This window comes from Cervus elaphus, chromosome 7 (assembly GCF_910594005.1).
Source record: "Cervus elaphus chromosome 7, mCerEla1.1, whole genome shotgun sequence".
NCBI lineage: Eukaryota > Metazoa > Chordata > Mammalia > Artiodactyla > Cervidae > Cervus > Cervus elaphus.
This window is the reverse complement of record NC_057821.1, coordinates 27,368,840-27,384,129: the sequence shown is the minus strand read 5'-3', so window position 1 is coordinate 27,384,129 and position 15,290 is coordinate 27,368,840. Positions and strand designations below refer to the sequence as shown.

At 36.1% G+C, this 15,290-nt stretch overlaps 1 protein-coding gene across 1 annotated transcript in view; it reads right to left on the bottom strand.

Moving 5' to 3' along the window:
• TSBP1 (testis expressed basic protein 1) overlaps nucleotides 1–14,937 on the bottom strand; it is a 64,657-nt gene extending 49,720 nt beyond the window's left edge. The window contains exons 1-10 of the mRNA XM_043906929.1: nucleotides 14,925–14,937; nucleotides 13,173–13,271; nucleotides 12,413–12,445; nucleotides 11,975–12,007; nucleotides 10,889–10,921; nucleotides 10,774–10,803; nucleotides 10,660–10,680; nucleotides 9,377–9,397; nucleotides 8,828–8,848; nucleotides 1,892–1,912 (exon numbers count right to left, since the gene is read on the bottom strand). Coding sequence (XP_043762864.1) covers nucleotides 1,892–1,912; nucleotides 8,828–8,848; nucleotides 9,377–9,397; nucleotides 10,660–10,680; nucleotides 10,774–10,803; nucleotides 10,889–10,921; nucleotides 11,975–12,007; nucleotides 12,413–12,445; nucleotides 13,173–13,271; nucleotides 14,925–14,937 — 325 coding nt within the window. The remainder of the gene's footprint in view (nucleotides 1–1,891; nucleotides 1,913–8,827; nucleotides 8,849–9,376; nucleotides 9,398–10,659; nucleotides 10,681–10,773; nucleotides 10,804–10,888; nucleotides 10,922–11,974; nucleotides 12,008–12,412; nucleotides 12,446–13,172; nucleotides 13,272–14,924) is intronic.
• Between the last annotated feature and the right edge of the window lie 353 nt (nucleotides 14,938–15,290).

Here is a 15,290-nt window from a genome sequence, read left to right as displayed (position 1 = left end):
ATATATATAAAATTATCACTTGGACTTAGAACCTACTTTGGTCTTTAACTTTCCTGTTTTAGAGATTTTCACTGATATTCTTGCTCCCTATTAGTTTCCTCACCTTGTCCTTTTTTTTTTTTAACCTATTTAGCTCTTTGTTTTTTATTTATTTTCATTTCTCTTTGCTTATCACTGTTTGAGTGCTGAAGTCTTATTTAAACAATTATATTTAGTAGGAAATATTGTGAGTTGCAAAGTTTACAATTTCTTTTTCTTTTTTTATTGAAGTATAAAGTGAAGTTGCTCAGTCATGTACAACTCTTTGTGATCCCATTGACTGTATCATGCCAGGCTCCTCTGTCTGTGGAATTTTCCAGGCAAGAGTACTGGAGTGGATTGTCATTTACTTCTCCAGGGGATCTTCCTGACCCAGGGATTGAACCCAGGTCTCCCGCATTGCGGGTAGATGCTTTACTGTTTGAGCCACCAAGGAAGCCCAACTATACTTATTGAGGTACAGTTGATTTAAAATACATTAGTTTCAGGTGTATGGCATAGTGACTCAGTATTTTACATATTATGCTCCATTAAAAGTTATTACAAGATAATGGCTATAATCCTCAGTGCTATATAGTAAATCTTCGTTTTCATTTGCATATTTATGACTCTGTTTTTGTTTGTTTTTTATGTTAGATGGGAAATAATAGCTTTTTCCATAAACGATGAGATCTACTTCAGCATTTGGAAAGAGATGTCAGTTTTCGAAATGGTATAAATTGAAGTAACATGTCATGCCCACTACCAAATAAAGGTAGTTTAAAAATACATATATTGTTAAGAATGACAAACGCATTTAAGTTGTATGCTAATTATAAGTAGCAACTCCCTGGAGATTAGGAGAATTTTAGGTTGCATATGGGCTGAGCAGGAATGAGCAGGAAAGAGAACTATGACCCATTATTGAAGTCTGCCACAGGCAAAAGTGTGAACAGAGATGGCATGCATATCATATATTTTCTATTCTTGACCTAAAGTACTGTAGAATAATGAGGACAGGAAAATTTTAAACTGAGAGTTTTGTGGCCTTGTCTAGGTGAAGATAATAAGTAGGACAGTGAAAGATAACCACTTACTGACTTTCAGAGTGGAGAAGTAGCTAAAAAATGATGAGATGAGTATCTTGCCTAAGTACTACTATGTGCTTCTTTAAAATTAAGATTGTGGTTTGAGAATAGTTACTCTTCTTAATGAAAATGTCAGGATTAGTTCTCTTAGAAAGTGCTAAATTTTCCATACTGGACAGAAATCACAATACTGGTTATCTTTGTGGGTATCACAAACTTAGTTGCTGTTAGGAGCCAGCAGTTCTCATGAATTATGAATGTTAGTTATGGGGATTTTGGCCATTTGAAAAATGCACACCCTATTTAAAAACACAAAATACAAAACTTAAAATAATGCTATGCTGTTCAAACAAAATACATCTACAGGTGGCATTTTATATGACATAGGTAAGATAATTAATGAAAGAGAAGGTGGAGAATTGTGAGCCTCAATCCTGGTCACTCTGACAAAGCAGGGAACAGATAAGACAGGGAGATTAGCTCTGCCTAGTATAGGAGCCCTATAAACCAGATTAAAAAAATTTTTTTTTTATTAAAAAATTTTTTTTACTGTGCTGCATGGCATGCAAGATCTTAATTCCTTGACCAGGGATCGAACCTGTGTCCCCTGCAGTGAAAGTGCAGAGTCTTAACCAGTGGATCACCAGGGAAGTCTCCAGAACAACATTTTAAAATCACAGATTCACTAAATTTTCTAGGCTGCAATTCAGTTCACATGATTTTATCTCCTCTCAGTTTATATAGAGCTCTTACAAATCAGATTTTGAAACGAAAAGAAAACTTACTCACAGATTCTTGAGGTAAAACTAAAGAACAATAGAAAATATTTAAATCAGTCTTGAGTTAATTATTTAAATAATCCACCTATTTCCCAAGTCTTTCCAGAAACTGTACATTAGACCCTCCATTCTCCAGTAGGTACAAGTTACCACACCTCTCAAATCTTTAAGTCTTGAATCTTCTTTCCTCTTGGACACTATCCAGGAGTGGAAATTTTTGGGAGAGAATTCAAACTTACTATATTCCCGATATAATGATTCTATTCAGCACCTTTTATTTCCCCTATTTTCCATTCCTTACCCTTTTTCTCTTTTCAGTTTGGAGAGTATCCTCTCCAAAATGTGATAGCTTCAACAACCAAAGAAAGGCCATGTTACTTTTATAAAAAAGAAAACCAAGACTGAGAGAGGCAAAGGTTTGTGCCTGAATATCTGAAAAATTGTAGGCAGTTTTAGCCTCCAGTGTCTCTGACTCTAAGTTAGTGTACTTTCCTCTGTACCCCACTCAGTTTTCTCCTGTTTCTATTCTTCCTGGAATATTCTTTTAAAAAGTAATTTCTTTCCTACTTGTGAACTCATTTTTTTTTTCTATTCTTTTCCATTGGTCTTTGGAGTATTCTTATAAAATAAATTATAGAGAAAGTTTGTGATAATTATTAATGATAATAATTATGACAGTAATAGTAACATACAAACTTTGGTAGAATGAATCCCCACTATATTCAGTGCAGAAAAGATGAGCATTTGTCTTACTTGCCTTGTTAAATTTTAAATTGCTATATGAAATTTGATAATTTTCATTATCTTTCAGGACCTTATTTAGTGAATCTCTAAAATAATAGGGTTTAGCAACACTTTTTGGCTCAGCTTTTAATGATTTACTTAGTCTGAATTCACAGACTGAAGTCCTATATTCCTGGGCCTTTCATCATTAACTGATAAAATCTATGATAATGGAGAAGCAAAAGGGCTGACATTCTTCATGGTGGAGAAACAACTGGGAACATGCTCAATCCCTGATCTCTGTTAAATGGACACACAGATAAATCCTTGAGGCCAACTCCTTTAAAATGTCAGAGTTAATTCCCTTTTGAAGAGAAGCATGAGAAAAAGACTCTCACCCTCCCCTCCTGAGGGAGCACCCAATTCTCTGTTCCACCTGTGGTGAGATTTGGTCACAGATTTTTAAAGATCCTGTGCTTTGGTGCTGTGACTGAAGCCCAGAGAAATATTTAAGACAAGTGATGAGCATGGAGGCCATTTACTCTTTCTTCTCAGCCTTTGTAAAGGTTGAAACTCTTCAGAGAACTTGGAAGACCTTAGCTAAACCTTCTTCAGTTGCCCTATGTTGAAACTCTTCAGAGAACTTGGAAGATCTTAGCTAAACCTTCTTTAGTTGCCCTATGTTCTCCTTTGTTTTTACTCAGTTGCTCTCATTTCTCTTTCCTGAACTGAGAAATAGAAAGAAAACTTAAATAAGATTCCTGGAATTACACTGAGGAATAATAAAAACCTACAAAAGTCTGAATTAATTGATTTAAAAAGCACATAATTCTCACGAAACTCTTTAAAATGGGACCCTAATTAGTTCTCTTTAGGTACTGTGGGGGATCAGGTGCTAGAATGCTTGAATTTACATCCTCATTCTTTTACTTGCTAGCTGTGTGACCCTGCACAAACTGCTTAACTCTTTTTTTGCACCTAAGTTTGTTCATTTAAAATAGAGCATTTGTAATAATGTCTACTTCATAGGGTTATTAAGAAGATGTAAAGTACCTGGTAAATGTAAATGGTAGATGTAAAGAAGATGTAAACTGCTTATTTAACTTAAATGCAGAGTACATCATGCGAGATGCCAGGCTGGATGAAGCACAAGCTGGAATCAAGATTTCTGGCAGAAATATCAATAACCTCAGATATGCAGATGACACCACCCTTATGGCATAAAGTGAAGAAGGACTAAAGAGCCTCTTGATGCAAGTGAAAGAGGAGAGTGAAAAAGTTGGCTTAAAACTCAACATTCAGAAAACTAAGGTCATGGCATCCTATCTCATCACTTCATGGCAAATAGATGGGGAAACAGTGGAAACAGTGACAGACTTTATTTTTTGGGGGGCTCCAAAATCACTGCAGTTTGTGACTGCAGCCATGAAATTAAAAGACACTTGCTCCTTGGAAGAAAAGCTATGACCAACCTAGACAACACATTAGAAAGCAAAGACATTACTTTGCCAACAAATTTTCGTCTGGTCAAAGCTCTGGTTTTTCCAGTAGTCACGTATGGATGTGAGAGTTGGACTATAAAGAAAGTTGAGCACTGAAGAATTGATGCTTTTGAACTGTGGTGTTGGAGAAGACTCTTGAGAGTCCCTTGGACTGCAGGGAGATCCAACCAGTCCATCCTAAAGGAAACCAGTCCTGCATATTCATTAGAAGGGCTGATGGTGAAGGTGAAACTCCAATACTTTGGCCACCTGATATGAAGAACTTATTCATCGGAAAAGACCCTGATGCTGGGAAAGATTAAAGACGGGAGGAGAAGGGGACAACAGAAGATGAGATGGTTGGATGGCATCACCGACTCAATGGACATGAGTTTGAGTAAGCTCCAGGATTTGGTGATGGACAGGGAAGCCTGGCGTGCTGCATTCCATGGGGTCGCAAAGAGTCGGACATGACTGAGCAACTAAACTGAAAGGAACTTACCAATATTGGATTGAGACAGTGCTAAAAGAAAAAAGAAAAAGAAGAAGATCTGTGTGTCTAAGAGAGAACTTAAAATTCTGCTGTTGCTTCTGCTGCTACTGCTAAGTCACTTCTATAGCTACTATATTATGAAGAGGTTATGGAAAGAGGTTACATTCCCTCTTCTATTATCAGTTGCAGTGCAGTCTGTTGGGAAGATGGATATCCATCTCTGGATTGCTTTTTGGGCATGAACTTCAGATTTTATTTATTCTATCAGTAATAGTCTTAAGATAGGGCAGGATTGCAAGATCTATGCAATCCATCATTTAATTTCTTTTATTAAAAGAATAACACTGTTTCAGGGATTAATAGTTTCTCAGGCCATGGAAATTTTCCTGCCTCCATGTCTTCTTTCATTTCTGATCCTGCTTCTTTTGTCCTTTCCCCTGTTCCTTCTTGTCTCTCCTCATCTTCCTTTTCCCTCTCCTTAATTTTCTTTGTCTTATTTTCTCCTTTGAAAGATCCTTTGTTGCACCAAATTGTTACTATATAACTGCTTCAACAAAAGGTTTCCATTTCAAAATCATTTGTGTCCTATGGGAATGCTGAATAACAAGAAAAAACAGGATGTACCTGAATGTTAGAAGATAAAATGTCAAGGCTCACTGTCAGGATGGATATTTTACCCTCTTCTCTAACCACTTGGAAAAGTTGGGCATAATATTTCTTAAAAATTTAAAATATAGAGCTGAGTTTGAAAACTAGGAAAAAAAGTCTCCTAGAATAATATATCAAGAGGTAATCCATACTTGGGATAGTGAATGGGAAGTTTCATCACTCGTGTATCTGAACAGGAGGCTGGGATGTCAACAGCTGATCAGAAACATAAATGAAGGCCATATGTCTTATGCATTATAAGAGCTTGGGACTAGTCTTCTTGTATATCTAAGACTCACAAAAGCTCAATCTGTGAAAAGGGCACCATTAATTCTCACCTGTTGGTTAGGTGGTATATGCCAGGAAGTGACCTGTTTGCCCCAGGCCATGGTTGGAAACGGAGTTATCAGCAACGGCAGAACCTCAGTGTAAGCTGAGTTCAGGTATAGAGCCCACATTTGAATCCCTCATGTAGGGAAGAAACTATGCATGTAGAAACTGTTGTAAAAACTGGCCTATAAAGTCTGTGCAGTAGTAGGATTATTATACAACAAAGATTTATGAGAAACTCAAACAGATGATAACCAGTGAGCTCACAGACAGAAGTCAGAATACATCTGAGGAAACCTACTGTTGTGATAGACAGTAGCCACAACAAATGGGACAACACATGAAGGAAGAGCTATTCAAAAGAGATTTTCAAATAGTGAAGTAAAGTGAATTGGAAATCACTCAGTCATGTCCAGCTCTTTGTGACCCCATGGACTGTGCCCATGGAATTCTCCAGGCCAGAATACTGGAGTAGGTAGCCTTTCCCTTCTTCAGTGGATCTTCCCAACCCAGGGATTGAACCTAGGTCTCCCACATTGCAGGTGGATTCTTTATCAGCTGAGCCACAAGGGAAGTTAATAAAGGATAGAATCCATAAAGCAAGAATAACATTAATTCAGAAGAAGCTATATTTGATAAAGAATAAAACGGAATGAGCAAATGTAGCAAATGTAGTCATTAAATTATAAAAATCATTAGGTGGGTAAACAAAGAGAAGAGACTCAGAGAAAGAATTGGGCTTCCTCAGTGGCTCAGTGGTAAAGAATCCGCCTGCAATGCAGGAGATGTAGGTTCAATCCCTGGGTCAGGAGGATCCCGTGGAGAAGGAAATGGCAACCCACTTCAACATTCTTGCCTGGGAAATCTCCATGAATAGAGGAGTCTGGCGGGTTACAGTCCATGTGTAGCAAAATAGTCGGACACAACTTGGTAACTAAACAACAACAACAAAGAAAGAATTAGTGAATGATATAATCTGAGGAAACATCCAGGGTCAAGCATCGAGAAATAAGGAAATGATATAGAACTCCTCCACTCCCCTGTCCTCCATGGTCACATCCTAATCCCCAGAATCTGTGAATATGTTAGATTACATGGAGAAAGGGAATCAGGGTTGCAAATGGAGTTAGTGTTGCTAATCAGTTTACCTTAAAAAAGGGAGATTATTCTGTATGATCTGTGTGGGCCTAGTGTAATATTAAGAAGTGTTAAAAGCAGAAGCAGGAAGTTGAAGGGAGTCAAAGAAAGAGATGTAATAATGAACAAAGTTCAGAGTGATATGATGTGAAAGTTTAGCTTTTTTAAATTAGCTTTGAAGGTGGATGAGGGGGACCATAAGCCAAGGAATGTGGGCAGCCTCTAGAGGCTGAAAAAACAAGGAAACAGATTGACTCCTAGAATTTCCAGAAAGAATACAGCCATGCTAACACCTTGATTTTTAGTCAAGTGAGACATGTCAGATTTCTAATCTATAGAACTATAAAAAAATAGATTTGTGTTGTTTTAAGCCATTAAGTTTGTGACAACTTGTTATAGTAGCAATAGAAAATTAATACAACATGGTTAGACTATTGCCCCCATATTCCCTTGCCATTAGGTGTAGCCATATGATTGAATTCTAGCCAATTATTTGGAAGTGATGTGTGAGACAACATCCAGGCTTATCCATAAAAGTCTCACACTACTGATCTAAAAGCTTTTTCCCCTCTGCTCACTTCAGGCAGGCAAGATGTAGAAGCCATTAGGTAAAGATGGTGGAGATATAAGATGAAATTGAATGCTTAAGTCATTGCTGACAGAAGAGCTAAGCATCAACCAGGCATATCTGATATTACAGAATAATGGGATTTTATGAATAGAATCACTGAAATTTTAAGATTTATCTATTACAGGAGCTGGAGTTAACTAATGCAAATGAGGAATATGAAAGAGAAGTTACCAGACCTGTGAGGAGAATCTTTATACATATTTGACAGTTATTTTAGAAGAAGAGATTATAGTTTGTGAGATAGATGCAGCTCCTACATTGCAGGCGAATGCTTTACTGCTGAGCCACTGGGGAAGCCAATGGCTTATATATATATATTTAATTAATATATATATATATAAATTAAAATGCAGACTGTAAGGATAAAATCTTAAAACCATATTTACTTAGGTACAGTCATCAAAATTCTTATTCTTATCATCAATAGTAAATGCCACAAGACAATGGAATAAATCTTCAATGTGTGAGAAAAATAATTGTTAATTATTTACTCAGCTTAACTCTTGTTTAAGGCTGAGGGTGAAGTAAAACTATTTTCAGTCATACAAAGGCTTAGAAAAATTTTTACACACACATGGGGCTTAAAGAACCACTAAAGGATTGTCTTTGGGCCAAAGTAAAAGAAGAAAGGCACAGGATGAAGCAAACAATGATAAACAGGAAAAATGCCCAAACATTCATATACAGCTATGACTGTAAAAAGTAATTTAACTTATCAAAGTGGCAGTAGTGTAAAAGCATGACAAAATCGAGGTTTGAATTGATGCAGGGAAATGGGAAACTTTTATACATTTTGCTATGCTTCCTGTGTAAGTACCATGGAATTCACACAATAGTAAACTTAAAATGTCCCTAACTTATGTAAATGTTCATACACAGTGTGATTCATTCATCTCACTTCAGGGTAGGTACCTTGAATAAACTATTTTCTACTTACTGAAGGACATTTTACAGTATTATTTGTGACAGAAGAAATTGGAAACATTAAGAATGTATCAGTAGGGGAAAAAATAATAATGTGTATTTGTAAGTTAGAATATCATTCAATGATTATAATAATAATCTGGGTTTCTATATATCTCAATATTACCATGTGTTTTGGGGGAAAAAGCAGGTTGTAATGATGGTTTTAGAATGATGCCATTTTAGTAAAATTTTTAAAGATGTATACAAAACAATATGTTGTTAAGTGTTACAGAGAGATTATATAAATATGTGAAAATAAGCAAAAGATTTATAATACACTTATAACTCTTTGGGAAGAGGAGAGAGAAGAATAGATCTACAAATGGGTACAGAAGATTTCTACCTGACAGTTAAGAATTATGACAAAAATAATACCAGTTATCAAATTTAGGGTGTGGGTTTACAAGTGTTAATTATTTTTGTACTTTATTTTTAAAACTTCTTTAAGAGAAAGAAAAAAAATTAAATACAGGAACTTCAGGACTTGCAAACCAGATGACAGTAGAATTGAAAGAAAGCCACAAAGAACTTACCGAGGGAGCTGGTTGATGGCACTAAAACACACACAACACAGGGACACAGGAGGCAAATCATCAGAATTTGGATCCCTAACCTTTGCCTATTAGCTTCAGTCATTGCAGCCTTCCAGGAGATGAAGCCCAGGCTCAGGGAGATCTACTGACTTGGTGGTGGGTACTGGAAGTCATATCCAGCAGATCTCTCATCCCTTCAGTCTCTATAAAGGGTTTCGTGTTTTAGTAGATGGATGCTATTCCTGTGAAACTTGTGGCTTGCACTTTTTTCTATTCTCCTTTCTGTCTCTTTTTCTCTTCTCCCTGTTTATCTCTATCACTTCCTTTTTCTCACACTCAACACTTTCTCCAATTTTTTTTTCCTTTCCTTTCAGTCAGTTTGGAATCGTGTTACTGACAGATCATCCTAAACCAGCACTGGGTGACCTTGTCTAATGCTTAGTAGTCATATAAACCAATAGGATTTCTCTTTCCCCAAACCTTTAACAACCTAGGGAAATGTCACTTAATGGGAAACACACTTTTGTTGAGAAATAAGAGGATACTCACTGTAATTTCTGTTGTATCCCTCTAAAAACACAAAACAAAGAAAAGTCATTTTGAATTTTCTGTTTCTATAGCTTTGATATCATTATGGAGAATTAATCAACACTCTCAGTATCCAAGTAATCAAGAAACTAAGGCAAAATCTCTTCATGCCTTAGTTTATGAGCCAAATAACAAGCCAAAAGAAAAAAAAAAAGGGCCGCAAAGGTTAATTAAGGTAAATAAGTGTAGTGAGAAGAAATAATGAACTATATACATGGAAACACTAAAACAGTACATATTAGCTATAAAATAAGTTGAGGCCAAATAAGAGAAAAAATGGAAAAAGATTTACTCAGCTGATTGAAAATTTAAGTTCAATGATGATATGGCAAATTATAATGAATCCATATGCATATACTTATTGTGATTTGATGTATATCCTTTCATCTAAAACTTGTTTTTTTAGTGAATTCATAGAAATAGACTTTCTGCAAAAGCTCCAGAGACATACAAAGCTTGACGTGTTATCACTACTACACAAAAACTTGTCATATTATCGCTGTTATTTTCATGAAAATGTAAAAATAAATAATACTGGCACTCTAGAAGTGACTTAAATTATGTGGCTTAATGGTATCATTTGTTATTTTACTAAAGTAGTTAAGGATCCACCCAGAACTGTGAAGACAGCATATATTTTTTTCCCCAGCTCTTTTTCTGAAAATGAGTGCTTTGCTCATTTGTATGAGCATTTGCATGAGCTCATTTGTTGGAGAAGATACTTGGTTGTCTTTGTAATGTGAATTAAGACTAAAACACATAAAATCTCTGCTTTCCACTAATGCTACTTGTTTCTTATGGTTCTATAGATATTTTAAAGATAGAAAATGCTACATTTTCTATAGAAGTTAATAACATTAAAAATAAATTCAGTGCATTCCATGCACAGATCATACCCTAATGTGATGAATTTTCAGGGGTTTATTCCTTTGTTTTTTAGCATTTATATTAAGAAAGGCTCACTGAATATTTAGCATTTCTGAACTCTAAGATACTGAATTTCTCCTGAGTTACTCAGATTACTTTTGTTAAACCAATTAGGAAGTAAATAGGTGAGGAATTGAATAGCACTTGGGAAAAAGTGTCTCACAGTGTGAAGGTAAACATTTTTGAATGTCACAATCTTCTGTATGTTACTTTGGTTTCTTATCTTTTACCTGGGTAGGTTTTATAGCCCTTCACGTATAACAGGAAACAAGTATAGATTTTCCTTTAATTTTACCATAATCTCTAGATAGACTTACCTCGATCATCATATGAAATGTCTAGAGGATTGAGGGAAAAAAATAAAGATTCTTAATTTCTCATAAACAATTTCTGTATTAATTTCTTAGCAAGCTGGGTTCTAATTTATTTACCACTTTCTGTTGAGTATAAATTCCGGAATCCTAAAAAAGAAGAGGAAAATATAATGAGATTCTACCTTGACAACTATTTCTACGTTATTTTCTTATTAGGTGAAAATATATTTACCTCTTCCTCTTTTAGATCTTGGAGAAGAAAAATCTTTTTGGGGGGAAAAACAGATGAAGTTAACTAATGGCCCATCAAGAAATGTTTCATCATTAGTTTCAGTCTAGCTCCTAAGAGATTTTTCTAGTTTCCCAGATAGTCTCATTTTCTTTGGATTCTGTTTCAGAAAAGTAGGAGGAAATTGTCAGGGCCCTTTGCTCCTCAGTCTTGTTGGTTGAGACAGATGAATCATAGAGATAAGAAGAGGGGAAATGGGCCAAGAGTCCAAATGTGGGACAAGCAAAGTGACCAAGTTACCTTCTTTTTTCTTTCCTCTTGGGGATATGAATCTATGTGCTTGTAGTGTGTGTGTTGTGTGTCCCTACAAAGAAGTAGAGTGTGCCTTGGAATATCCTTAGAATCATTGGATTTCTGAATGTTTTATTTCAAATAAGCTTTATCATTTCACTTTATCACTCATGTCAGACCACATGTTCTGATTTGAGGGACAGAGTGTAACTCTATAATAATAAATACTCAGTATAAAATAAGCCTTTTTTTGTCTTAAATCAATTTTGGATAGTATGATGTAAGAGTGTGAATATTGAGCTCAGGGCCACAAATTGGCTTCACTATTCAACTCCTTCCTTTGTTAGGTGAATTTGGATAAGTATCTTAATCCTTTGTGTATCAATTTTATCTTCTAATATGAAGATAATAATATAAGTTGTGCTCACCGCTTATACTTTATCCTTATAAAGTATCCTTCATGACAGCTCAGGAATTATGTATTTTATTCTCATTTTACACATCCAGGCAATTGTTTCATTTCAAAAGTTCATTAACCTTTCCAAGATCTTGGGATTAACAGGAACTGGAAAGAATTCTTTTCGTGGTCTTAAGAAGGGAACATATTTGTCTATTCTCACAAAAAAATACACAGTCTTTCACGTGTTTGTATATGCAGAAGGAGATGATTTGGCAGTTGGAAATTATAACAGCAAAAGACGTGCTATGTAATAAGACATGCTCAAAGGGAGATGAGTCCATTTTATCCCCTCAGGAGCACTTTCCCAGATTTTCTCTAGTATTTCCTAGTTTATTTACCTCTGTCATCCTCATAGTCCAGCAGACCAGCACCTGGAGGAAAAAGGAGAGAGAGCTCCATGATTTTGCTTCTTGAAAATTAGTGGGGCTTTAAGACTCTGAGACCTAATGTAGACATGAACTCCTGATAACAGGTAATGATGGGGAATTAATTTTGCAGGAACTAAGAACTGTGCCTAAATAGCAGGAGTAGATTATGCTAAGTGACCATGCCAGTCACCATTTTCATAATATTATCTGGGCTGAATAATAATCAAAAGGGGTCTCAAAGTTGCTTTTTCCTCTTGGTGAAATTCTCCCAGTAACTTAGAAGTTCAGTTCATGGAATGATGCACTATGCAAGGTGCTGGAAATGCAATGGTAAACAAGACAGATTTGGTCCCTGATTTATGGAAATTTCATAAATGCTTTTTTTTTCTCATGGGTATAGGTACTTACTTTGTTCAGAACTATATCTTGAGATATCAACTTCTGTGGAAGAATTAAGCAAAAATATTTCTATTAGCCACTTGTGAGAGGTGTTCTTTATCCTGTTTCAACTCTCCTCACTCTAAACCATGCTTCTTTGCTTCCCAAATGGTCTTGACATCATGCATTACCGGTTCCTACCTTTTTTCCCATGCCTCCAGTCAGCCTTGTTTTATCCTTCCATATGACCTACTATTCTCTGAGAGCTTATAGGCATTGAATATGAGAAATAAGGAGGGGATGCAGTTGACTAGAAGGAAGTGGGAAAGATGCTAAGAAAATTCCTGAAGGTGTCTCATAAGTCATATCTCTGTTTCACTGACAACTATTACTCTATATTTGTTTCTTCTTATCAGCTCCCTAATCACTAAAAATATTGAATTCTTTCCATATAATATTAACCAGTGGCATCTACTAGTGTAGTGCCTTCTCTCTTCTGTTTTCTTTTCCTAAGGTAATTTCCCTTGGAGCTCAGATAACTTTTAGACTATTCATATTATTTCTCTTGTTAAACTCAATGTGATTTTTTTTTCTGTAATGTGAGATGCAGGGGGAATCACTAATAGGTCATCACTAATAGGTCAGAGATTACACGTATTGAAATGGATTTCCAGAATATTGATAAAGTCTCTAGATATCTGGTAAATAGAAACAAACTCAGACTGAATCTTGACATTCCTACTTCTGTGGCTTCCACAGAGGATCTCCATTTTCACTCATTGTTACTCACCATTTTGCTTGCGCCGTGTCCATCTTGTTAACAAAATAGCGAGAATGGCAAATCCCAGTAGCGTCAGGATAACAGCCAAAACTATTTCTGAAATGAAAACTCACCTGTAGCCTGTTTATTTAGACCTGGTCATTATCAGAGACAATTTCTGGGTACCTCTTACATACAGATAGACATTTCCCCTTCACCCCTTTTTGTGCTACCTCAACTCTATTCTTCCTTTTTCATCATCTTATTGTCCCCACATATTTTCCCTCCCATTTCTTGGCTTTTCTGTTGATCCTTTTGGTCAGATACTAAGACCCACAGATGCTTTACCCTTGGTTTAGAGTGGGAAATCTGACAGATTTCCTCCTCAATGAACTCCTTACTCTGTGGGCAAGAGATGGTTAGCAGAGCCAGTGGCATGTAAAGAAATCCATTGGGATGTTAGAAAGAAATATTAGTTTTATTTTTATGTAACTTACAACTTAAAATTTCATAGACTTTGTTTTAAAGTCTGTAAAAATTTTTTATAGACTTTCTGCTTTCTTTATGTATTAGTAGAGTAGTATGTTCATAAAATGTGCATTATACATATATAAGAAATGAAGGCTCATAAATTTTTCATGGGTGATCAAAAAATTTGACTGTAGGTCATTCAGTTCATACTAATGCAAGTCACAGCAGAGGACAGAAATTTCTTATTGAAAAAGACCCCTCAAATATCACTTACCAAGTCCTTCATTATAAGATAGATATTTGTGAGGGTTGCTACTGTGGTCAGTAGGAGAGAGCTCAGTGAGACTATCTAACCTTAGTGTATGTTTATATGTCACTAGAGAGAGAATCTTAACAAGATTGTATTGCTGTGGTTATGAAGAGCATAGACTGTGGAGGCTTTGGGAGAAGGAAAAAAAGGAAGGAAAGATGGAAAGAGAGAGAAAACAAAGGTAGGAATGAGGAAGGATGGGAGAAAGAATGGGAGGAATGAATGAATGAAAGAACGAACCGTAAATCTGCCTATGACTGTGAAAATTGCTGAAGAAAAGTGGACTTTGAAGGGCTAAGAAAATTACACCAAGATTAAGGATACTGCAAAAAGGCAAAGCAATATGTGAATTCACCTCAAGATGTAACAATATACCTCCAATTAGGGCAAATTAGGAATATGTTTGCTGAGTCTTCTAGGTATTAGGTCAGAAGAGAAAATTATCTTAGCAAATAACCTTCAGAGATTTGCTCTTAACAGACCACTAAAATGAAGAGCAAATAGTTTGGCCTCTATCATGAAAGTAACAATTTCATATCTGATATGAAATAATCCTTAGGGGAAGAAGGAGTAAACACGTAGTATATTGGATCAAGCCTCTTGAATGGTACCTGGAATGTTCTTATGTTAGACCACTAAGAAAATGCTCCACTCTCTTCCTGAAGAAAATAAGAGAAAGAATTGAGGAAGATTATAAAGTGAGCAGTATTATAGGCAGTGAGATAAAAGACTGAGGAATTTTTCTGTTTCTCCAGAAAATAGCTATTTTCTTTGACCAATTCCAACTCCAGAAACTGAAGGAGAAATCAACACTCACTATACAGGTTGAATGTGGGTTTGTTTTCCTCAGGCTTCCAGAGGAATCAATGAGAGTGAAAGAAAGGATATTGAATTTGAAAGAAAGCAGGCAAGGAAGGGAAAGCAGTTGTATTAAGTTCCCAAAGAGAAGACTCCTGATCCAATAGGGTCAAGGAGGCCTCAGAGAAGGCGTCAGTCCATACCCAAGACTGCCATGTTCCAGGTATTGTCTTCAGTGGGTTCTGTGTCATCTGGATTTCTTTGTCAGAGGGCGATCAAGATAAAACAAACACCCCAAGCTCACTGTTTCTGAGCAGTATGAACTTGGATGTGGGGGAGGCCCTTGTAAACAAGGATGCAGAGAGTCACAGAGGAATCGTGTGGCTCAGGTTGATCAGACCTAAGCAGACTACAGGAGTATGGCCTATGAAAGTTCTGGAATGTGTGTCATAACAAAGAACTAGAATTTAGAGGCAGGAGGAAAGGAAGAGGGGAACCAAGAGGCTGTAAAGATTTCAGAATACTTTGGAGGATCTTAAACTTAGGATACTGGAAAGGAACTTACTCTG